Source organism: Strigops habroptila, chromosome 7, assembly GCF_004027225.2.
Source record: "Strigops habroptila isolate Jane chromosome 7, bStrHab1.2.pri, whole genome shotgun sequence".
NCBI lineage: Eukaryota > Metazoa > Chordata > Aves > Psittaciformes > Psittacidae > Strigops > Strigops habroptila.
The window spans coordinates 50,013,105-50,037,975 of record NC_044283.2 but is presented as its reverse complement, the minus strand read 5'-3'; the positions used below and the strand labels follow the sequence as shown (position 1 = coordinate 50,037,975).

Genomic DNA, 24,871 nt, shown 5'->3' with positions numbered 1-24,871 from the left:
GCACATATTAGAAAAAACAACCCAAACCAAAACCAACCAACAACCATATTTCACTCCATTGCTACTAATTCTTTGTATTACAACAGAAGACACATCAAAACTCCAAAGTAGTCGCTAATGTGACAAGGACACAATACAATCTCTCTGAGTCACTCCTCATTGGTATGATGAACTTGAAGGCAAGTAGGAGCTTGCATAGTCCACTGGGCTACTGAATTCTCAAGTATTAATTTCAGTATCATTCACTTCTGCAATATTATTAGAAATAAATTTACACTGGAAGATACTAGACTTCAACAGTATCCCTTATTTTGGTGGCACATTTTGTTTGCTTGTGTTTTCTTAGCTAAAATGCTTATTCAACATTCAAAAAAATAAAACCCCTTGGCTCTGCCTCTTTAAATAAGTAGACAGCTTCTTTAGTCATTCACATTCCTTCACCTGTCCCCAGTTACACAGCACAGCTGCTTGCGGGTTTAAGATTTTTTTGTGAAGTAACAGTTCATGATAATCTCATTAAATCCTTTCTAACACTTTCCAGTTCATACAGAATTTCCTTCGCTGGGGTGAGTGGAGTAAGGATTGGCTGTTTAAGCAATCTCTTTGCAAAAAATCACCCAAAGCCCTCCTCGCAGAGCAATCCTCAGCAGCCAGAGAGTGCAGAGGAACCAAATCCTGGCCCCAGGCAAGGAGGCTGGAACAAATCTGGAGGTGTAGCAGCTCTCTTTGTCTCTGTCTGCAGCTGAAAACCAGCGTTAGAAGTGTAATCCCCAATAACTTTTGCATGTAAAACAAATCATGTGCTAAGCAAGCTCCTTTACCTGTAAATCATTCTGTTTAAAAGTCTCTCTCTCTCTCTCCACTAGTCTAGGAAATACTCCTCTCAAAAGAGGTGGACTGTTGCACTTTCTAGCGGAGGCTCCACGACCAGGTTAACTGCTCAGCCATCTCAGCCATTCCCAAGAACAGAAGTCAAGCCTCCTCAGGGGGAACAGAGAGTGTGAAACACAAGTGAGACAAAAAGAAGCCTGATTATTTTATACGTATGCCTTCTAGCAGATCTTACAAGCCATGCTGTGGGTGTCCTGAAAGCATTTTCAAGGAGAGGGACCTCCACAGAAAAGCAGATGTAAGCAAGACATTAGGAGTGAGAGCAAGACAAGCTAGAATGTCTTAAACCACTCTACGAGGAAATGGGAACAATTTTTAGGCTCTATTAAAAAAAAAACCCACTTCTATAGCATCAACTACTTCTATCAAATGGTCAGTTTTCATTTCACTGTACATGGTCTCATCAACTGCAGTTTAATGGGACTTTTCCTTATTTACATGCACGCAAATGGCAAATGCATGTTTCCTGCTCCAACTGCCAAAACCTACTTTTTCAGCTTGCCTGCCTAAACCCATTCAAAATGAGCAATGCAAAATGCGTAAGACAATTTTAAGCCCGTAGAAAGGGCTGGCCAGCTCAGGTAATGGGATAACAAATATTTTTACAGGCCTTTCAGTGGCTTAAATCCAGGACAGCTCTGCAGTGATTTATTTTTCTCCAACAGCTCTAGGGTGGCCTATGTAACATTAGCTGGTAATCACAAACCGGCTCTCCAGTGGGCGTGTTCCACACCCAAAGCAGCAGCGACCGGTGCTCTCTTGCTGAGGGTTGAAGTAGGAAGACCAAGGGCTGAGTGGGGTATGTGAGATATCTCATGCCACCAGAAGGAACAAGGCTCAGTGGCAGAGCATTATACTAAGATTTTGCAGGATCAAAGCACAGATCTTCTTACTTAAGCCATAAATATAGGTGTCACTTTTTATGATGACCTTGCTAGCACTTTGAATAAGCATTAAACACAGTTTTTAAGAGTTTTGCAGAATTTGTCTTTCAAAAACATACTCCCTTCAGAACACACAGCATAGGGTGTTTGTAGTCTGAGTTGCTACTGCAGTTCACGCTTTTTTATCTGGCAAGGTGAAAATTGTCATAGAATCATAGAATAGTTTGGGCTGGAAGGGACGTTTAAAGGTCATCTAGTCAAACCCCCCCTGCAATGAGCAGGGACATTGTCCCTACGTCTCAGTGTGGAAGGGAGCAAATATTAATGCCACAATCTGTGTTCACTGTTGGGGACAGTTCTGATTCCTGAGACTTCACTGATGAAGACTTCTGCATAATAGAAACACCTTATTTAAGATTAGAGTTGGTTCCAAATCTCCATGCACTGAAAGTCTACAAGTCTTGCCACCACCTCATCTGCTGCAGGGCACCATCAGTACACTGCCCTGGCCTGCAGGCTCCAGCTTCATCCATAGAACAAATACGCTTCTCAAAAAACATGTGAAATCTAATTAGTGGTGTAAGCCTCACTGCATTGAGCACCAACACACTTTTTAATTCTCACACACTCATAAAGTGAAAACTGACAATCAATAAGCTCCCAGCCAGTCATTGCAACCAAAATAAGTGCTTGCTTTCATCAGGAATAACTAGCCCAGCGTTTTATGATGCTGAACTCAGCTAAGTCAGTCATCGCTGAAAGGACTGCTCAGGTAATGCATAATAATTGTTTGATCCTTGGCAGCTCTGGTACCACAAAAGGAATTTTGCCCAATCTCTGGAAAGCAGCATGTGCATACACCAAAACCATACTGACATGTTTATTCCATGAAATCACACTGGGCCAGCACGGACCACTCTGATGTATTAGAGGAGGCTCTTGGGGCCTCATTAAACTTCTACCACTAAACTCCCCAAGTATAACTGATATTGCAATTTTTTGTTTCCTACCTCCCATGCCACTCCATGCACCTCCACCAAAGCATCCAAGAAGACAGAGGCTAAAGTGGTTTTTGTTTGGCTAGGATAATTCAGCAACATCTTCATGGCCTGTTCATGTGCTGATGCAAGTCTGGTATCTTCGATGTCTTTAAACCATCATCAGGCTGTGATAATTCTCATACCTTCAGATGAAAGCTAGAAGCTGATGGGAGACTCACAAATCTAATGTGATCAAAACAAACACAGAAATGCAGCTTCTTTTCTTGAACAATTCCCTACTATCTTTAAAGAGGTGTGATTCAGACAGACGCTACAGTTTTATGCTCTCAATTCCCATTATATTCACTCAAGTCTAACATAAATACCCCATGACCAGACTCAGTTTTGCCACATTTTTCATTAATTTTGGCTCATCTGTTTTTGGTATATTCTCTGAAAGTACCTTCTTTAAGATGTGCTAATATAGTTCTCTGGCTGTAGATAATACGTTAATCTCATCACTTGGAAATATTCAGGTGGAAAATAAGAACTGGACACTAGAAGTCACATGCTTATTTAAAACATGTAGCTGGACAGTATCAATATGACATGAGGTTAGTAGATTAAAATTAACCTACAATTCTGTAATATCATCAAATAAATTGACCTGCTAATAAAAGGAAACACATTTCCATAAGAATATGAGTGGTATCCAAGTAACAATTCCACAATGATACATTTCCAATTAAAGAATTACAATAGACTACTCTTGTTCTTTTCTCTTTAATGTTAGGTTGTAATTCATTATTGTACAGGCAGCTGAATATTAACTTACAGCTTCTGTTCTTTGTCTTTGTAGTAACTAGGAAATGTGTTCAAGGTCAATCCTGATTTTATTACGGAGATATCTACGTACCAAATTTTTGAAGTTGTCTTGTTTTCCTTTATATGGTTTCTTGTTCTCACCTTTTTTATCAAAATATAGAAACATCCGAAAAATCTATGAGAAACTGACTGCCAGACTGACAAGAGTGCAGAGGAGTGGGTAACACAACAGAAGTAGTAGTAGTTCTACTATTGCCATTTTGTAAGCAAAAAACTCTAATTCCCTAGAAGGCTAGAAGACTTGGAAAGCAAACGTGATTATAAGAAAGCAGAGCCATTTAATGACTCAATGTTTGCAGGGGACAGCCAATTTATTATTTTACTATCCATTTATGGTGACAACCTGATAAGTTCAAGAGTGTGAAAACTACATAAAACATGATTTTTAATTATCTTCTTACGTGATCATATTCTATCACAACATATCACTTACTGATGTTGCTATATGATACTACAAGATGATCATATTTCATCAAATTACAAGCAAAATGCATTACATTCTAAAAATGATTTTTCGTATGCAGCTATATTTCTGTCAATAATTAGATTTCTGAGTTTTGGTCAGATTGCATCAGGGCCCAAAAGGAAGGAAATAGTACCATGTATTGTCAAATTCTCCACTAAGGCTTAGTTTCAGTAATTCAGCATTCATTCCAAATGCTTAAATTTAGTAGTAACTAATTTAAAGCTCAACCCCCTCGCCCCCTCGAAATCTGTGAAAAGCAGTTTTCCTTGAATTTGACAAGAAATTGAAAAAAGAGAGGGATGGAGAAGGAGAGAATCAAGACATTGTTCCCATCACAGAGTATCTGTGGAAGGATTATTTCAAGTCAGAAAGCCACCAAGAAATGGGGGCAGGATAGAAGTCTTATATGCTGAACAGTAGTTCCTGCTTCCCATGAAAGCCATCTGTTCTGTGTATGTACATGGTTGGAAAGACATTCCCGGGATTGTGTCAAGCCAAAGGAATCCCCACTAGAGTTACAGAAATATAAACTCCCTTTACACTGGCAGGAGAGCTCTAAAATGCAACTCTGAAGACACGTATACCACCACTAGGCTCAGAACCATAACAGTTCTGCTGACATACCAGACGTTACGCAGGATTTTCTCATCTGATATTATATTATGAGAACTGAAACTTTAGTAGGGATAGCATTGCAATACTTTGAATTAGAAATTCTTCAGATGAGTATAAGGCGAGATCTCCACTCCTCTCTGTTGCAAAATGGCATCATCGCCCTTTCTCCTGTTTGCAGCTGACATGAAAAATGCCTGGAAAATATTTTTGAAATAGGATTAATTCCATAACACAATTTTTGCCATTAGTGATTTTAATGGGAATGGGGCACAGCACATTTGATTTATATACTTGTTCCACATTTATTTCCAAACTCTGGACACAGGAGTCAGAAAACAGAAGTCTAACAATTAATACTTGTATAAGAAGGATGATTCTTCCTGTGAGCCTGGCATTTTTGCAGTCCCTTGTCTACTATATGACTTGAGTTCAAATTGCAATTATTTTTCTGAGGGAGTAATTAAATACTGCTACCAATGTTAAGCATAAACACAACTCTTAACTACAAGCAATGCTCAGATGACCAGCTCAGGTTCAAGGGTTCACTGCACCTGAATATCCATAAATACCACTGACAGCCTCAGCAGTATAATGAACTTTGCAGCAACTCATGCAGGCAGTCTACACAATGCAAGAACATAATGCCTCTAACCTTAAAGCAAGAAACATCCAGAAGCAATTCCAAGCTACTTTTATGGCTGAGACAGCGTATTTAAGAACTACTTAAGAAATAGTCCAACCTTGTTTTTTAACTGTTCATGTGTTTATTACTTTTTAAATCATCCTGTGGAATTGGGCAGTAGAACTGAATGAAACACAAGCTCTATGTAAAGACAGTCAGTTCCACTGAATTGTCATTCCAAGTAGTAGTATATTCTTACCTCCATTAATTTAAGCATGCAACATTGCAAATTCAACACCCTTTGCTTTTTAAGGAAGCATATAGTATTTTATCTTTAAGATGTTTACATTTTTTTTCTTGTTAAACACTAGCCACAGTATCACACAGCCTCCTATAAGTAGGTATTAATGTCATCTCTTGAAATATACGTCCCACTCCTAGCTCCAAAACCAGATCTATGTTAAAGAAACACTCTCTATTTGAAATCTATATGTTTGAAGCATTTGTTTTGTTTCTTTAACTCCACTGCTTATTTTCCTAATTGCAAAGATGCTGCTTCTCTACTTCTGTGTGGACTTGCAGCACAAATAATGGAGGAAGCTACTATATGCATCTGTATACCTCATAAATACTGCTAATAAAAATGAGCAAATTGAACATCCAGTATATTTTCAATTGATTCCAAGCTTTAGGAACCCTAAGGGTTGATTAAGATGACTTTAAAGAGTTATGAACTAAAATGATGTATGGTTATCATGTCAGTGGTGGTTTTGTAGGTACATACAATGTAACAGCAATGTCCCTTCCTAACTTCTTGATCTAGATCATGGCAGAGATCTTCTTAGGAGGTGTTTTTTGTAACTTTTTAAGTCACACAGAAGGTTATCACATCCGTTTCTGTCTCAGCTGAAATGCTATTGCTTCTTGTAAAACACTAGCTAGAGTGAACAGTGCAAGACCCCCATCTATCTCACAGCTGGGCTTAGTTTAAACAGCCTTCAACAGCAGCTTAGGAGAGATATCCAAGCTTATACCAAAGCAGAAGAGAAGCACTCAGCGGCCTTGCCACCTCTTCTGGAGAAAGGCAGTAATCATCAGCAGATAAGCAGTAATGTACTAAGACCAGCACATCTGTTCCAGCAGCAAACATCTGTCTGCATCCTACTCTTATCAATGTACTGACTTGGAGTTCAGCACTGTAAGGGAGGGAGCTCAATGTTATTATCTATGATGCCTATCACTCGAACCAAGAACTTCCAGCATAGGTTAGGGGTGCTACAGGGCCCCGATATAAGATAGAGATTATTTCAATTATTTTATTACTAATTTGCTTTCTGATACTTAACATTAGATTAGCAGCCTACTGAAGTTAACAGACCCTTCTGATTTTGAGCTCAGCTTACATACTGATCACCGATGATCACCAAATCTCCACAGGCATTTGCTATGGCCTAAGCAGCTTTACTAACCTATACACCAGGAGCTCTCACATAAGTACCATGGCATGTAATGAAAACCTCCTTATGTGTGATCCTGGATTGGGAAAAGTGTTTCCCAGATTGATCATGCTGCAAGACAGCTTTTTAAATGTCAGCTTTTTTTCTTTCTTCTGCTCATCAGTTGAGATGTGCTTCTGTGCAGCTTCAGAAGGCTGCTGCACACACCAACCAACCTGAATCAGAGATGCTAATGCTTTTTTGGCCACAACAGGCCTCACTTTCATGCAGAAACACCCAAAAGGTATGTTATTCTTGCAACTGATTCCTCCGTACCATGACAGGGGGAATTCTGTCTTTAGCAAGAGTACAGATGCACACCTCCCTGAGAGCCCCCAGAAGAGGAGGTGTCAAGGAAGGTACCCCAGTGCATCAGTGTGGTACATCTGGCCTGCCCACACCTACACAATCCTTGGGAGAGGGAAAAATGGGGTCTGGATCATGAACTGGGTGAGCCAGCCCGTGCTGATTGCTAGTTTGAAGAATAGATTTGTTATTCCACAAAAAGCAAATCCATATAGTTGCCGTGCTGTCTGCGTTTTTTGTCTCCAGTGTTTGCTTCTTTAGTGCTTCAAATTTCTATGGGTGGTTTTGGTAGTCCTTTTAACATATCACCTTGCAGCTGATTATGATGTCTTTAAAACCTCTGCAAGGGATTTTCCCCAGATAGATGGGGAAATAACCACAAACCTATTCAGTGGCTGAAGTAAGATGACATGAACAGGTTAGTCCCATCTTGTTCTCAAGAGCTGCTCAAAAATAGCTTTGTAAACGGGGATCTGAATGAGATATTTATCATTCATTTTGGGTTGAAAAGCCCTCTAACCCTGCTAGAACACTGGCTAATATGTAGAAAGTGGTACTACTTGCTTCCTTGACACCTATAATCTTGCACAAGTTTATAACACGAGTCTGGAAATCAATATAATGAAATGCAGCTACTGAAAATCCTACTTGCAAATTTAAAGGGGATGACTGCAATTCTTTTACAACTCTTAAAACACTATAAGCGGTGCCTAAACTTTCTCAGTGACATGCAAATATAGCTTAAAAGCATTTACTTTAGCCCTTCTCTGATAAGTGAAAGGCTGATATTCCAGTGACAGTATTTTGCTTTAGGGTTGATGTGCTACAATGATGAAAATAGGTAGACTGAGATGGTACTTTATGCATGTGAATAGGATGCAAATACAGTCTCAAAGCTAGAGGCAAATAGCAAGCTATCTCAAAGGCAACAGAAAGAGCTGTCTAGGGAAGAGTGACATGCCCCATTGAAGAGCATAAGAAAGGCCGCAAGAGGCCATGCAGTGGTGTGTGAGTGTGATAGGCAAGCTGTCTGATGGCCAAGTGTGGTCACCCAGCTGCCAGAGTGGCTGCGACCTGGAATCCTGGCCAAATATTGAATAGGCAATAATCCTACAATAACACTAATATATACGATAGGCTCCCAGAACTAACACTGCTTAAAAATATATATATATATTCATTCACCCTATTAAATTCAGGTATAGTGAAGAAGTGCTATTTCCAAGAACTGTTACCAAATCAAGATGTTATTTCCACGTTTCTTTAGAGTCAACTGTTTACCTTTTAAAAAACACTGTTCAAAAATACAGTCAAAGTATAAAAGCACAGCCACCATAATGTTTAAAAGCTTTACTGCAACAACTGCTATTTCATTTCCAGGTTACATCCTGGTGCTGACAGCTTGCCTGTTGCAGCGGAAAAAGAAAAAAAGGGCAAAAAAACCCAAAAAACAAAAAACAAACAAAACAAAACAAAAAAACCAAACAAACAAAAAACACAAAAAAAAAAAAAAAAAAAAAAAAAAAAAAAAACACACAAAAACAAAACACAACCCTAAACAGCTCCCCTAGGATAAAAGTGATACACACTGAGAATTTGGATTTAAAACCTTGCCAGTTTAGGGGACTCCTCCCTCCTCCATAAGCCAAACAAATCCAAAATGTGTAGTTCTTGTTCAAAACCTCACACGTTACATGATTCAGCATCTTGATCACTTCAGTAGCTTGTTAGTCTTGATCTTAATTCTTGATAAATGGACCCATACGGGTGTTATATTGAAGACTCAAATTTATTTTTACCCCCCCTCCAAACCACTACTGAAGCAAGTAAAGATAAATTTAAAGGAACTATCCTACAGAACCTTGAATAGCATCAATCTCTACCAAGACTCAGACCTTAAAAAAGACAACAAAGTCAATAGCCAGCAGTATTAGAGGTTCAACTCAATGTATTTACAGAGCAATAAGTGGCATAAGTAATTTTTATTCAGTTTCTAGCATTCATGCAATTCCTTCAAAGACTGCAAGATAGCCATTGCAACAGAATTGCTATTTGCTATTACTAACATTTAGCAGAAGAGGATTACTTTGGGAGGTACTCAGGTCTTGCTATATTAAAACTTGGACAGAAGTTACCATATATGATGATTCAGGTTCAGAGCTGGATTTTCACAAATTAAATGCTGTATTTTAGTACAGCTGTATTTCATTTAGTACAGCTGTATTACATGTGCTGTATTTCCACCTCTGTTCTACAGAGTAATAGAGAGCAAATGTGTTCATACCTGCCAGTTGTGATCAAGAAGTAAATAAGTCTGCAAGCAAAAGGAGTCTAACTAAACCATGAAACCTGAGACTCTTAAAATAGGAGGAATGCAGGTACCCAAAATGCCACTTCAGGCATCCATATTATTATTATTAGTAGTAGCAGTAGTAGTACTAGCAGTAGTGTATTTCGTGTATATTACATACATGTGTCAGAAACCCAGTATCATAACTTCAACTGGGAATCTGTTAACACTGCATATATATAATAGTCACAACAAGAAGATATTTGTAAAGAAACCATGAAACTGCCTGGAAATCTGTTGCCTAAAGCCAGAGAGATGGGAATTCAATTAACTCCCCAAATAAGAGAGCTCTTCACATGCCTCAGTAGTGTCAACTCCCCCCGTGTTTTCATTTGCACTCACAAACAAACAGAACTCGGCAAAACCCTTCAGGATATCAGTATTACCTGGTGTGTACTAATAAGGCAGAAGAGTGGGGTTGCAGACATATAACTTTGAAGACACACCTTTACACAATACCATCTTAATTACTCTTAATTAACAGGAAAATGAGACACACTGTGGTCACCCTTACAGTAGACACCAACTGTAAGGGCTAGATGCTGCTGAGCTGATCCCTAGTTGTTACGCTCAACAGCAATTTGGAGAAAAGATTAGATTAGACCTTCTGAGCTTTTTAAGATGTCAGGGTGGTTTTTTTCCTGCCAGTGTACACTGAGATATTTTTTCTGTTTTAAACATCTGCACAGTCTTGTACCTCAAAGGTAAAATTTTACAACAGAAAAACCAACAACTTCTGTGATGCAGGCAAATCAGTGGGTACATGCCAGTTCTAGAAGAGTTTGGGGATTGCTTTTTGCTGTGTTGCAAAAGTTGAATATGATGCTCATCAAATGCCAGGAAACAGAACTGAAATTTCCTTTCTCTTGCCAAGCAGGCACTGCACAGCACTTTTGGCAGACGGGCAAACAGTGGCCAGACAGCTTACGGCTGTGGCAATCAGGTCCACATCACTATACACTAATGCCTAAACATTTGGAAAACTGCCTACATCTTTGCAGGTTGTGATTTTCAGGAGAGATAAAAGCATGCTGCAATCATTTGTACAGTGTTCATTTTATGTTTTCATTCTCATTTAATAGTAAAAGCCCATTTATAGCTTCAGATACTCTCTTAAAAACACAGATGATTTGAACATGAGAATTTGATTTTCTTTTCATGCTAGTCTTCAAGCTTTTGGAAATCACATTTTCAGCCTTCTCCCTTACTTGATGAAAATTAGAAACTTCATTTTGCATTCTTGCATGAAAGCAGAAATTTTCATTTGATCACTTGAGTGTAGACACTAGGGATACCAAACAAAGAGCAATTACTGGGAGGCTAATGATGAGGTTACAAACACTGGCAGCTCTGTGCATCCATTCAGAGCACTGCAGGGGGATGCTGACAAGTTTGCCTGCTTATCCTTCAATCTCTCACTGAAAATTCTAATTCACTGCCATATACTAAAAAAACCCAAATCTTTCAAGTGGGACTTTCTAAAACATTTTTCATTGTAACTTCAGGACATCATCTCTTAAATGTGTGCCAATTTCCTGGGTATGATGATCACTGACAGATGACTGGAGTGTTGTTTGACCTTAACTGCTCACACTGAGGCGCCAGCTGCTTTTCCAATCAGAGGGGGGAAGGACCTCAGGGAGACAACCCAGGAAAGGAGTGGGTAGGAAATAAAACACACCCTGCATCACCATATTGGCTGGCATTGCATAATTCCCAAGTTCTGTAAAGTATACAACAGGGACATTCCCATGTATCTGTGTCACCAGTAAACACACCACAGGAAAATGAGCTGGATGTGTGGCTTCAGCACACAATGCAAGCGAACACATCAAATGTAACATTGAAAAGTACCTGCAACAAGAGAGTCCTAGGGATCTGAGGAAGTGCTGAGACAGATGCCACTGAAAAAGCAATATTTTGTACACCCTTTTCAAGTAAACATAAAGAAACAATGAATGCCACCATCAATTCCTGACCTGCCCCATCCTGAATGCAGAGGGGATGGTAACGTAAGTAAACTACTACGTAACACCTTCTCTGTTTTCCTTTTAGATTCGAGGCAAGCATGTGCATTCACATTACTACAAGAGTTTGAGAGGCTGCTTTAGTTACCTATCAGCAGGTCACTGCTAAATTAATTTGGCCAAAATTGGTGTTCTTATTTCTGCTAGGCTCCAGCATCCCTCTTGTACAGGCACAGGGGGGAAAAAAGGATAAAAAAAAAAGGGGGGAAAAAAAAAAAAGAATATAGTTTTCCCTTTGAACAGCAGCCAGCAGAAGCGAGCTATCAGGCCGCTGGAGGAGATGAGCACATGATGTGAAATGTGCTCCACAGCCCAGGAAGCCTTCAGCATCTATCCTTCACCTTCTTATCCCTTTAAAGATTTTGTAAAACCAATGCTGTACTTGGTTCCAACTCCTGTAACGTTCTGTCCTCTGCTCTGGAATGCAACTATGAGCTAGACAAAACACCAGGGAGGCCCTCAGAGAAGGAGGATACCTTCAAACCCACACAACCTCCTCAAGGCTGAAGTTTACAATCCACTTCTGTATTTGCAGTTGGCATGAGCAAGTTTCAATAATCATAATAAAATACACACTGAAATTGTGTATGCCTTAGCAGAAATTTAAACTTTCAGCTCTCTGTGCTGAAATCTGTCCTTGGTGAGTGAGTATTAAAAATAGTCAACCCTTGCTCATATTTCCTGAACTGACTCAAGCTCAGATAGGCAATGCTTTTGGCATAGGGTTTTGTTTGCTTGCTTTAAATTTTTGTCAAGGCCACGGAGATACATGAGCAATGAATTGATAAAACATTACAGGAATGTGTTTCAATGGTTAAATATTTTGGGTTTAACTGAAATAATTTTAATCTTCAGTGCAACTTCTGAACTGTTTTTAACAAAGTAGGAAGAAATTTTGGAATCTCTTTATAGATATATTCTTTCCTTAAAAAAAAAGGGGGGCGGGGGGAGGGAGCATTTAAAAATAAATGGCTTATGGCTTGGGGAGTGCTGTTAATGATTTAAGACATTTCCAAAGAGCTCGGAGACTGACAATAGCACACGGACTGTGGCAGTGCCACAACTGCGGAACTGCCTCCCAGCAGTGAACCTCTAGTGAAGCGAAGCAAAGCAAAGCCAGGGGGAGGGTTGGAGAGAGAGAGCGAGAAAGAGGGAAAGGAAGACAAGGGAAAAAAACTGTTGTAAGTTCATGCACCCCTATTACAAATTCATTTTAATTAAACGAAGAGATTATACAGACATTGCTGACAGGGATTATCAAAATAGAATGGCGCCACCTGCCCCTTGCAACCCAATTAATTAGTAGAGAATCTGAGGTGCCAATTATCACAAAGGAGTAAGAAAGGACGAGTAAACACAGCTCATGGTGAACTTGAAAATTAACTCTTTCCACTCACAGCTGAAGCCCCACATCCTCACACAGCCCTGACGCTTCTGCTACAGCCCTCCAAAAGCCCCACACTGAAAACATGCAGCAAACTTCTGCAGATCCATGTTTCCCATGGTCTTCGGAAGGATGAGCACTTCTGCTCTTTCTAAAGTCATCAGTGTAGTTTTAAAAATTATGCTAGAAAATGTAAAATAGCAGATAAAATCAGTTAAGTTAGAAAGGATTCCTCAGAGAAAAAGATGGATTTCTTACTGTTCTGTGCTTGAGGTATGTTAGGAAAATGTAGATAATTTTCTATGGTGTACCAGAGAGTTTTTAAGACAGCTAGTTCTTGAGTAGAATTCCAGTTACTGACAGAAATCAGCTAAAAGTTTTAGTTTTCTAAGAAGTAAGTCTGGCTTATATGTACTTACCCCCTTCTCTCCCTCTTAATATAAGAGGAAGAATAACCTCTTCTCTTTCAAGCTCTTGGATAGAATGCCTCCAGGAGTAAAATGCTTACCAAGAAAGGAAGTAAGAAGGCTCAGCAGCGGTAACTAACTGCAAATCTGTTTTCTTGGGGAATCCAGCTTGTACCAGAGAATTCCAGATACTTCTGGATTTGGATCTATGCAGTGTGAGCCGTCACTAAAGGTGCTGCAGTGTCCATAAGGGGAGTCTACCTTAAGCGCTTGCACAACAGACTGATGGTAGCCCTGGAAAGGGAAGAACTACTGCCATTTGCCCTTCCCTGGTATAAATCCCATATTACTTTTTGTAGAAATTCCTCCTCTTTCTAGAAGATTCAAAATTGTACTTCCCCTCAATCTATAGGCTTGCAGCTGTGTCACAAAGAGGAATTAGTACTTCGTATGTGGGGCTTCGGTATTTTTTTGCAAATGTTGGAGGAAAGACACTGAGTAATGACATTTTCAACCCTACCTCGCCAGAGGAGTGATCCACTGCCTTTTGGGGAGGCAGTGCTAGCATGTTTTATGCAAACTTGTAATCGCAGCTTAATGGTCACTAAGCTTCATGATCACAGCTTCATGGTCTCCTGAAGGTCATAAAAAACAAATGAACAATCAGATACAAAACCATAGAACCAAAAAAGGCAACTGCTCTCTTTTTTCCATTTACTTCCCTGAAATACAGTTCCTTTTAGGGAATATTTACCTCTCCACTATGCACATGCGCATTTTACGGTTACACTGACAGCCACTAAAAGTAGGATACAGAATGATAAACTTGGCTTACAGAGCTATAAATGCTCAATACAAAAAGGCTGGGTGAACCCTCTGTTAGCCCAGTGTAAATCCAGTGTTATTCTGTTGTCCTTCCTGGATGTGAGTGCTACAACTGGAATTAAACATTGCTCCCTGGTTTTGTACTATATCTTCTATATAGCATTTGAAATAGAAGAGAAAGACTTGTACATGACAAAATGTGTCATTAAGTAGCAGCTAGGTAAAAGCTGTATTGATGAAAATGGGGAAAAAAATAAGTTCAAAAGTTTTCACAGTCAACATTGTTCAGTGCTCCTGTAAATAGAAATAAAAACATGGACATTATAAGCTTGGATAGAAGCACCAGGTAGTGCAACTGGATTTAAATTAATTGTACAACTGATGTTGCATGGTACATAATTACATTTCCATATCTATCTTGGGAAGCGCAAAAGCAAAGGCCAAATACTTCAATGACAACCTGTTAAATACAATAGGTTTTAAAGGCAAATTTGCTTGCAATTCCAAACTCCTCGTCTTTTGTAAGTTCCTGCTGATCTTTACTCAATGGCTTTATTGTTTTGGGATCAGAAAGTGAGGGCTTCAGCTCTACAATGCACAGTTTGTCACCCTGTGGATAAAGGAGTTGCGAACCAAAGGAGCGGGACATACTTCCATTTAACATGTGCTCTGAAGAGCGGAGCACATGCTGACAGGACTTGAAAACCCTGAAATACCAACCAGGCGCACCAGTTAACTTGGTGAGACCTCTGCGTACCTGTGGGGTGCAAAAGGCCCTGGTGCTCATCACTCCGCATCAGGATTGAGTTCATCTTATCAAATGGGCCTTTGAGTGTATTGTGAAGTAATTTACCAACTGAAAAAATCATAACGATTTTCCACTTCATTTACTTCAACAGTAGCTACGTAATGTCAATAGTTTTAAACTTTTAATTAGACACACCACGTGTTTTATGCTCTACTAATTACATAAAATTGTGCTCAATAATTTTCTTCCCATTGAAACAAACTTTAAGCAGCTGTTAAAACACTAATTGGGCAAATGCTTCCACGCTGCGCATTTGACTTGGCGCCAAGCGCGTTCGCCCCGACCGTGAGCAGGGTTTTTCCAGTGTCCGTGATGGAACTGTAAACGCACGTCAATCTCTGCCACACCACAGCGCCAAGAGTGAATTCCAAACATTTACTTTGGCCCTCACCTTTGAAAACTAACATAATATATAAAATGCAACAGTTCAGAAAGATGTTTAATTATACTGGGCTCTTAATTTTCTCCGCTTCCATTTTTACCTCCAAAGAGCAGCTAAATTTGACGTGGAGCTTGTCATTTTACAATCCCCTATGAAATCAGCACTTTTTATTACATTGGAGCTGCTTCGCAAATGTTATCTCACAGTATGGTCAAATGGAAACAAGCACTGAAACGTGTTGCTGAGCCTGGGACAGATGAGGCCCTTAGTGCTGGGATATTTTACAGATATATCGTTTCTACAATGCATAAAGCAAGGATGTGAACCATATTTATCCCTGCATACAATGGCAAGGGATGAGAAACTTCTTTTTTCCCCAGTTTTACATGAAAAGAGAATTCAGAAAGTTTTTATTTGTTTTAGATATCTTTACAAAAGGCCACATAAGCCTTACCATTGACAAGTTTCTGGTGATCCCAATGGCGGTCAAATTGAGTCAGTACCTCTGAATCTCTCAATTGGCTTCATATGGAGTTTTAACCCTGCATGTAACTCCACTAAATCAGGTTCTCTTAATTAGTGACTAAGTCTGTACAGCTGCAGGCCTAATCCTGGTGCTCCTATGAGGACAAAGGCCTAGCAGAGGGGACTGGGTTGCCAATACCAGGAATTGTCAGACACAATTCCTACCTCAGAGGTCCCCCAAGCCTGCCTATACTTCTCCAAACTGAGATTTTGGTCCTGACCACATCCTCATGATTCCAGACTCTGCTTTAGGATTTGTGGGCAGGGTGCATAGAAGAGGAAACACATTTACACTTTCCTCTACATCTATTATTTGAAATGAGACAATAGTGGAGTGTATGTAAATGGTCTAAAATGCAAAAGAAAACAGATTTTTCTCTAATGTATTCTGATGTATTTCTAAATATGCGCTCAAGTTGGAGAAGTTTGTGGAGAGCTGTCTCCCTTGGAAGGGACCCCATGCTGGAAGAGTGTGAGGAGTCCTCCCCCTGAGGAGGAAGGGGTGGCAGAGACCATGTGTGATGAAGTGACCAAACCCCCTTTCTCCATTCCCCTTCACTGCTGTGGGAGAAGAGGCAGAGAATTTGGGAGTGAAGTGAAGCCTGGGAAGAAGGGATGGGTGGTGGGGGAGGAGTTTTTAAGATTTAGTTTTTGCTTCTCATTATCCTACTCTGATTTGATTGGTAATAAATTAACTTCCCCAAGTAAAGTCTGTTTTTCCTGTGACAGCAATTGGTGAGTGATCTCTCCCTGTCCTTATCTGAACCCACAAGCCTTTTGTTATATTTTCTCTCCCCTGCCTAGCTGAAGAGGGGGAATGATAGAGCAGCTTTGGTGGGCACCTGGTGTCCAGCCAGGGTCAGCCCACCACACTTCTATTTTTAGTTAATACCAAGTCTTCCCAGATTATGTTAAATATACTTTTATGGGTTTTAGTCATTTCCAGCAATTGGTGATCCAGCTGACAATGGGTCTTCTAAAATACATTGCAGCTGTGGATTTTCTTCTTCATATATTCCATGTAGAACAATTCAGTAATTATTGTTCACGAAATAATTATTTCATTTGAAATAATTATAAATTTACGGTAAAGGCTGTTTATAAACCAACACTGTTGCATTAATTGAACTAAATCCTCAGTTTACAATCCCTTGTTTTTTGTGGGTGAAGCATTAACTCTGAAAGGAAAATAAATCACACACCTTTCCACTAAAATATGAAGCCTGCCAACACTTGTGGTACTCTTTCCAAACAATTCTGGAAGATGAAGAGGGACACATCCTGGCTTCCTTTTCTAATACCATTATCATCTACATCAGGTGTACTGTTTAATGCTTTTATTTTTTAACTTGCATGTTCTGAACTTAGGTACATTACTAAAAAAGGTGCGATTTTAATCCATGTACCACATCATTGAAAATTGTAAGAACAGATCTACTTAAGAAAAACCACAAAAGCAAACAAAGAGAAAACCCAAAATAAAACCCCAAACCAAAAAAACCCACATAATAGATATTGAATTCCTATAGTTCACATTGACCTCATGTACCTGTAACAAAGGGAATGAACATTTTTTAATTTATTTTTTTTAAGAACTAAATATTTTTAGTATTTAGTATTCTGCATATAAATTCAGACATATTTCCTTTTTCTGCCCTGTTATATTACACTGGAAAAACCCTGCTGATGCAACAACAAGAGCTATACACAATCAAGAAACATTTTCTGGGTATAGCAGAGCATTTTGCCTGGTTTTTGAAGGTTCCCAGTGTGGCCTATTTGTAGCCCATTTTCAGAGGCAGTAATATACCTATACAAAGTAGGCAAAGGAAGGTATAGCTGAGGCAGTAATATGAGCCGAATGATTTTCCTTCTTTCGGACAGTCCCTTCATCTAAGAAGCACAGTGTAAATCCCTATCAATAAATTATACTGAAATGTAATACAAGAACAAATGGAAGCTGTAATAAATGTATCTGTGGATATAATTTCAAGTACTCTTCCTATATGAACAGGCCTATTTTTCCCTTGTAATCAACATGTCATTGAGTCTCACTATTAACTTCTTGAGTCCCAACACAGAGTTCCCTTTCTGACCTCTTCATTTTACAAATCAAAATACCAAATCTAGTATTTATCTTCCCACCTTGCAGGATAAACTTTCTCCATCCAAAGGATAACTCTAGCAGGCTAATCTGGGAAAATGTCATCTGAACAAGCTGATCAGTGCTCAAGCACCTTTACTGCAGGACAAACAGTTAATGGTTTTTTTGTGCTGTTACAGAAAAAAATTTAAGTCCTCTTTTCATAAACAAGTCGGGCAGTCTCATACCTGTGGAAGGGAGGAATTCTTCTACACTGCATTTCTGATAAATACTTAAATGAGATGGGCATGGGCACTTGCCATGGATTTGGAAATTTGAATTAGTACATGATAACGATTGTGGGTTTTTTTCTGCTTTTGTGTGCACTTGTTTAAAGTACTATAGGGATGATATACAGGCATACTGTGCAAGTCTAACATCAAAAGTTGTTTGTTTGTTTTAAAAGAGTATTAGATATGACTTCTTCTATATTCATGGCTACAAAAAAGTTACATATTCACAGTAAAATACATTAGCCAAGCTAGCACAAGGATTTTCTAATTTTTACATGCAGAAAAAGCTGTGAACATTCACTCATTTAAGTGTTCTTCCAGCAAACAATAGTAGAAATTACTCTAGTGTGGCACAATTTCACTGTACGTGTGGTACTCCCTTTTGTAGCCAGTCCCTACACAAGATGATGGACTGTAACTCACAGCAAGACACTAGTGCATCTTCGAATCATAGAACAGTTTGGGTTGAAAGGGACCTTAAAGATCATCCAGTTCCAACTCCTTGCCATGGGCAGGGACACTTTTCACTAGACCAGGTTCCTCAAAGCCCCATGCAACCTGGCCTTGAACACTGGCAGGGATAGGGCAGCCACAGCTTCTCTGGGCAACCTGTTCCAGTGCCTCACCACCCTCACAGTAAAGAACTTCTTCCTAATATCTAATCTAAATCTCCCCTCTTTCAGGTTAAAGCCATTCCCCCTTGTCCCGTCACTACATGCCCTTGTAAAAAGTCCCTTTCCAGGTTTCTTGTAGGCTCCCTTTGGAAGGCTGCTGTAAGGTCTCTCTAGACTCTTCTTTTTAACTGAAGATGTGTTTTAGATAGGACGACTTCCCAAGGTCCCTTCCAACCTGAACAATTCTATGATGCCTGTAGAATACTGCTAGGTGGCCATAACCTTAGTATCTTTCGCATACAGCTCATTTCCTAATTCTTCCTTTTTACTGCAGGATACTGCTGAACCCACCCTCCTCAGCCCAAAAAACTCAATTACTTCCTTTTTATGCACAATGCACAGCACAGTATGGGGGCTACATGGTAATTTTCCCTTTCCAGCTTCCATATTTACTTCACAGAAAATTCCTTTACCAGCCACATTCATGTTCTTAGAAATGTGTTTGTTTCAATAAAAATGACTTACAATTTTATGGCAGTTTAAGGCCAATGACCCAAATCCTATAAATCATTAAAAATATTTTTTCTCATAGAATCCTATGTTGCTTTTTTCTCAGTAGCAGAGAAAGCATCTTACTATAAACAGTTACATTTCTGCCCACACTAAAAATTCTGTATTAAAAATACACTAAATGAGGGACAGATGTTTAAAACAGTGGACCTACAATGAAGTATTAAATATTGCTGGCACAGTGAGTCCTTTGGTACAGTTTAGTCTCTTTTTGCAATAGGCATGTTTTCACAGCTGTAAAAGCACCAGAAATTACTGTCTTTGCTCCAATATTAATATAGAAATCAATGAAAAAATACACTGGACTGCTGAACAGATTAGACTATTGTTCATACATTCTATTATTAAAATAATTTGCTTTTATAAATTAATATTAAACTCAAATGTTTTGAAGTCGTTCAAGAGGAATAGTGTCACATTGAAAAATACCTGGATTACCTATGTAAAACCAAACAATTCCACTTTTGTCAAAAGAAAATTGAAAGCCTCATTAAGAAATCAAACCTGCTACTTAATTTTATGCTCTGACCAACAGCTGCACAGAGAAGACAGGCAATCTTGTGTGATATCACTCCAAACTTGTGCTGAGCACACAGTGCTAAGATTAAAGGCCTTTTCACAGGTAGAGGTAGAAGTCTTACAGCTACAGGAGAAAGTAGTGAGACAGGGCATGGAAGAGTAGATTCTGTGGTGCAGTAGATTTTGATATTAATACATGCTAACCATAAACATGAAGGGCAAAGAGATAACATACAACAAAATGATAATACTAAAAAAACCTGCAGCTCCTGATCTAGTACCTGGGGGGATGAACTTGGCAAATTTATAACCACAGTAAGACCTGCTCACCACTGTACATTAATCTGGTACTCCCACAGGAGGAAGAGAAGAGCACATGCCATGAGCACTTCATTTTGGATCTCCTGCTACATTGAAGGTTTATAATTAAACATCACATGTTCACGCCACTGGCCAGATTTTGTCTCAGCTCCATTTACTTGAGCGCTAAGCAAGCTGTGACCACCGTAATCCTGGTGAAGTGATGCCTACTTAAGTTTGCAACCCATCTGGAATAATAATAGGTATAAGATGTCAGCAGCTCAAGTGGGTCCTACTTCAAATATCAATTAGGAACATTAATTCTTGTGACATTAAACTCTTTTACTACTCAAAGCAATAAAGAGAGGAAATGTTACAAAAATCTGCATCTACTGTTACATGAAGTGTGTAGGATTAGCTTGGGCCCTTGAGGGAACTGGTTAAAAAGTGAATCAATTGAATGTGTAGGCATCTAATAATGTTAGTTCAAGGTCCTGATGGAGAAGGGATGGGCTGCTGAGGAAAGACTTGGTTGAAACTTCCAAAAATCCAGAAACACTGTTTTAAAAGCTGGGGTGTGGGTGGGGAGGAAATAGAAGAAAGGGCAGAATAAGACAGAATATGGGCAAGGACTCAGCATGTTGACCAGCCTTATCAACAGGCAGGATGCTAACATGTATGGTATTAAAAACAAAATACCACAAGGCTTACAGCTGAACAGCTTCTGCACAGTAAACAAATCCCTTGGACAAATCCCTTTTTTTATCAGGAGTTTGTATACCACAAATATTTCTACTCTCTCCTTGAATCCCAAAAAAACAAAATCAAAAAATAACGCACAAACAAAAAAACCCAAACAAACCCAAAACTGAAGATGTCAGTGGCCCAAGTGAAACATGATTCTCATTCCCTAGAAGCTCCTTTGTTATTTGTTTTGTGTAGGTCTTTGTTGAGAAGGTCCAACCCAACTGTGAACCCAGAGAATGAAGCTCAAACCCCGTGACCTAAGTAATTCTTGCCTCGAAGGGATGTGCACTGCAGTGCTGGGAGTCACTCAACACAGAGAGGACAGCTTGCAGCGGCAAGACCAGCATCTGCAGGCACCAGCGCTCAGAGTCAGACCCACATCTCTAAATATTGCAGATGTGGTGGGAACATCCCACACAAAGCCTGATCAACTTCACCAGACTTTCGCCAAGCATGGGCTCCCAGCTGCACAAGCCTGGGGATGCAGAGGCATGAAACAGTAATGATGCCATGGTGGTCAGCATAGCCCAGCAAGTAAGGAAACAAAGAGAGCCCTCACCCCTCTGGTTAGACAAAAAAAAAAAAACCAAAACAGACAGGGGCTATAAAACATGGGGAGGAAGAGAAAGGAGGGAGTAAGAACAATCTCTGAGTAGAAAAACAGGATAAATTCATTGAATAAATTATTTACTGGAATTATTCACTTAGCTTCAATTACAATCTATCCATTCTATCCACCATCTACATTAAACTATAATAAATTCTTCTATTATAACTTGGCTTCATGCCTGCTGATTTACAATAGCTTATTTATTCCGAAAACAAAAGTCTGATGCTGTACAACCTTCCACAGGATTTAGATGTGCACACCTGGACACCCCCAAAAGACAGTTTCTTTTTGAGAAACTCATTCCTTTGCTAAATTAGAGGGGAGAGAGTGAGCTATTATATTTAAATTACTACCAGATATTTTTAACAACATAAAAAAGGCCCAAGATATCAGAAAAATCTTAAAACAAAAATGCTGCTTTCCTGAAGAGTTTGGCATATATGCCCTGTACTGAATACTCAAACGTAGTTCTGAGAATATGTATGCTCTCTCCATCCTTCAGCCATCAGGTCTCTTTACTGAGCAGATATTTTAGGACTCGTATGAATGAAAAATACCTTTTTCTACTTTACCAGATCATCTTTGACATTCACAAAGGGTTGTACGTGGAAATTAATTACACTAGGACACAGAAAAATAAAAAACAAAAAAAAAAAAAAAAAAAAGAAAAGTTGCTTTTTTATGTAATATACATACATAAATTTGGTTTGCACAGCCACGCAGAATGATTATTTGTTAGGAAACCCAATCTGTACTGGGATAAAATGAGGTTCAAACTAAAATGTCCAGTTACACTGGGAGAAAGCAGGGGAAGCATGCAACTAAGTCAAATGTTTGCAAACATGAGAGCACTGCTCACCTTCCTCCCCTCATTCCCATACTGCTGCAGCCACTATGCCTATAAACTGAACTATCAGACTAAGACTGTATTTTTAATTCTATATACACTGTAATTTTTACATCTTCCTTGACTTCAGCACAGCATGTATCATATTATGGAGGAAAGGCAGAAATATGTAAGAAAAAAGGTGAGCTAAATCAACTTTCATACATTTTAACAGCACTGTATGAACCAGCACTACGAAACAAGATATAACCAAGGCCTTCCAGGTCTGTTTTACCAGGGGAAGCTGCTGAAGCAGCAGGATGTGGGCCAACTTCTACCCACGTGGGCAATTCTGAAGGCACAGGTTAAATCAGCTGCGGGGGGGGGGGGGGGGAGGTCTGATCATGCTCTGAATGAGATAAGATTTGTTCTGTCCTTGGTGAAAGATCAAGGACAATATAGAAAATATCAGTGCAGAAAAACTCCACCATAAACTCATATACACCTAAGAGAGCAACCTTGGACACAAAAACCTAAAAGCACCTTGGACACAGCCATTTCAGATCCTTAATGGCACAAAAATCCATGTTTTCAAATCTGTGTCTCAGAACAACCACTAGACAGTATACCAATAAGAAGAAAACAATGTGTACTTTCTCCCTCCTTCCTCATAGGTGTAGCATGGGGCTTTATTTTGCTAATATCAACACGTTCTTCTATGCTAGAAGTGCTTCTGTAATCCTGAAAACACGCTAGAGCTACTTTCATGTATTTTCATTGTTGATGTCGACTACTGTTAAAGGGTAAGCATATACTTCAAAACTATAATTCACTTAGCTAGTTACCAGAGCCAGCATTATGTGACTAAGCTTGATGTATCTCTGTTCCTAACCTATCAAGAAAACAATTTATGGAATCTAATAAATTAAAAATGGATTGTCTCCAGCAACCATATATTTCACAATAAATGTATGCTCTTTGATCACAACTGACTGTGCTATGCTCTAATTAATTTTTATACAGAACTTTGCTATTGCCCCTTAAATAGATTTTATACACAAGACTAATCAGCTAGCATTTTCTGCTGTGCCTTTGTCTTTTCACCTTCCAACCAAGTTAAAAATTCACAAGATTCTAGTATTTATGGCATAGCTTTCTACATATGTGCCATTTCAGTCTATGGAAGCACAGACCCATATTTCTCCTTGCTTTCTTGACCCCAACAGGCATATAATAGACATAAATACATCCAGATAGCTTAGGGACTTGCCTCTAGACTAGATGACCATGGAAATTAATCCCTCTCCAGCTCTCAGTTAACCTTCTTCCCCAGTGAAAAGTACCAAAATCACTTAGTCACTGTCTATCCCCTCCATGATTTTCTGAGACAGGAATAGAGCCACTTAATATTGCTGTTTGAAACAGGAGGGTAGATGGCATGGAGCAGCATTTTGACCCTATTTCTGCTGGACTGCTGTAGCTTCCCTTACATGACCAGGTATCAATGACAGGAACCTGGGAAAAAAGTCTATGAGCACAGCACAAAATCTCTTATTCAGATTGGATGGTCTATGCACAGGTTATTTTATATATCTGATATATAGATTCTGGCATCAGATATAGGGAAAGAAAATAATGGTAAGGATGGGGTAAGAGGCATTAGTCTGGGGAGAAAAATAAAGGAGGAATGGGGAAGTTGGCCATTGACACTACTTCCTGCTTTGCTACAGGAGCTAGATTTTGTTCACTTGAGGGATTAATACATAATTAAAATTTTAATTGATTGCAAAGAAAAATAACTCTACTGTCATGACTAAATCTTCTTCTGTCTTTATGCATTCATATAGAAAGGTCTAAGGCTTTTTGCATGTTTTTAGATAGCACCATAATTGTCCTTGCCTATAAGTAATGCACTATTCCTTTCTACCTACCATTAATCTCTGAAGTGCAGTACAATGCAAACATGTAATCTATGAAAGATGTTCTAGACATTTTATATACATGTATGCTTTGAAAAGAAAAAAAAAAAAAAAAGCTTGAGGAAACAAAAAAGCATCCCATAAATTCCAACAGCAAATTTAGACTCAGCATCAGGCATTGCTTCACAACACAAAATTCTTGTTGCATACCGTGTGGTCTAGTGACACCAGTAAAGTTGACAGAATATCCATTTAAAAAGAGGTCAGAAAAATGTCTCTCTAGAGCAGTTTAAGTATATAAGGATCCTGCCTTGGGATACAGCCAGTCCTTGGACATCGATCTCAGCATTCTTCTATGACACTGTAAGAATTAGGTTTACGGGGATTTAAAAAACTGGTGTTTTAAAAACATCCTTTGTTCTATGGAGAAACTCTGACAAGAGGCATTCTTACTCTTTGATACTGTCTTCCTATGGACTGATATTACACTGAATAAGTAGGAATATGCAGAAATTAAATAAACCTTTTAGAATATGG

The 24,871-nt window shown here is 39.1% G+C and overlaps 1 protein-coding gene across 5 annotated transcripts in view; it reads right to left on the bottom strand.

Annotated features, from left to right (window-relative positions):
* The window catches only part of BMPR1B (bone morphogenetic protein receptor type 1B), a 244,252-nt gene that overhangs the window by 83,992 nt on the left and 135,389 nt on the right, over window positions 1-24,871 (bottom strand). Inside the window, exon 1 of one of the 5 annotated variants that reach the window (XM_030492680.2) lies at window positions 2,786-2,830. The exons of the other annotated variants lie outside the window; for them this stretch is intronic. Coding sequence (XP_030348540.1) covers window positions 2,786-2,792 — 7 coding nt within the window. The 5' untranslated portion in view covers window positions 2,793-2,830. Of the gene's footprint in view, window positions 1-2,785; window positions 2,831-24,871 lie in introns of those variants that run through there. 5 annotated transcript variants of the gene reach the window in all.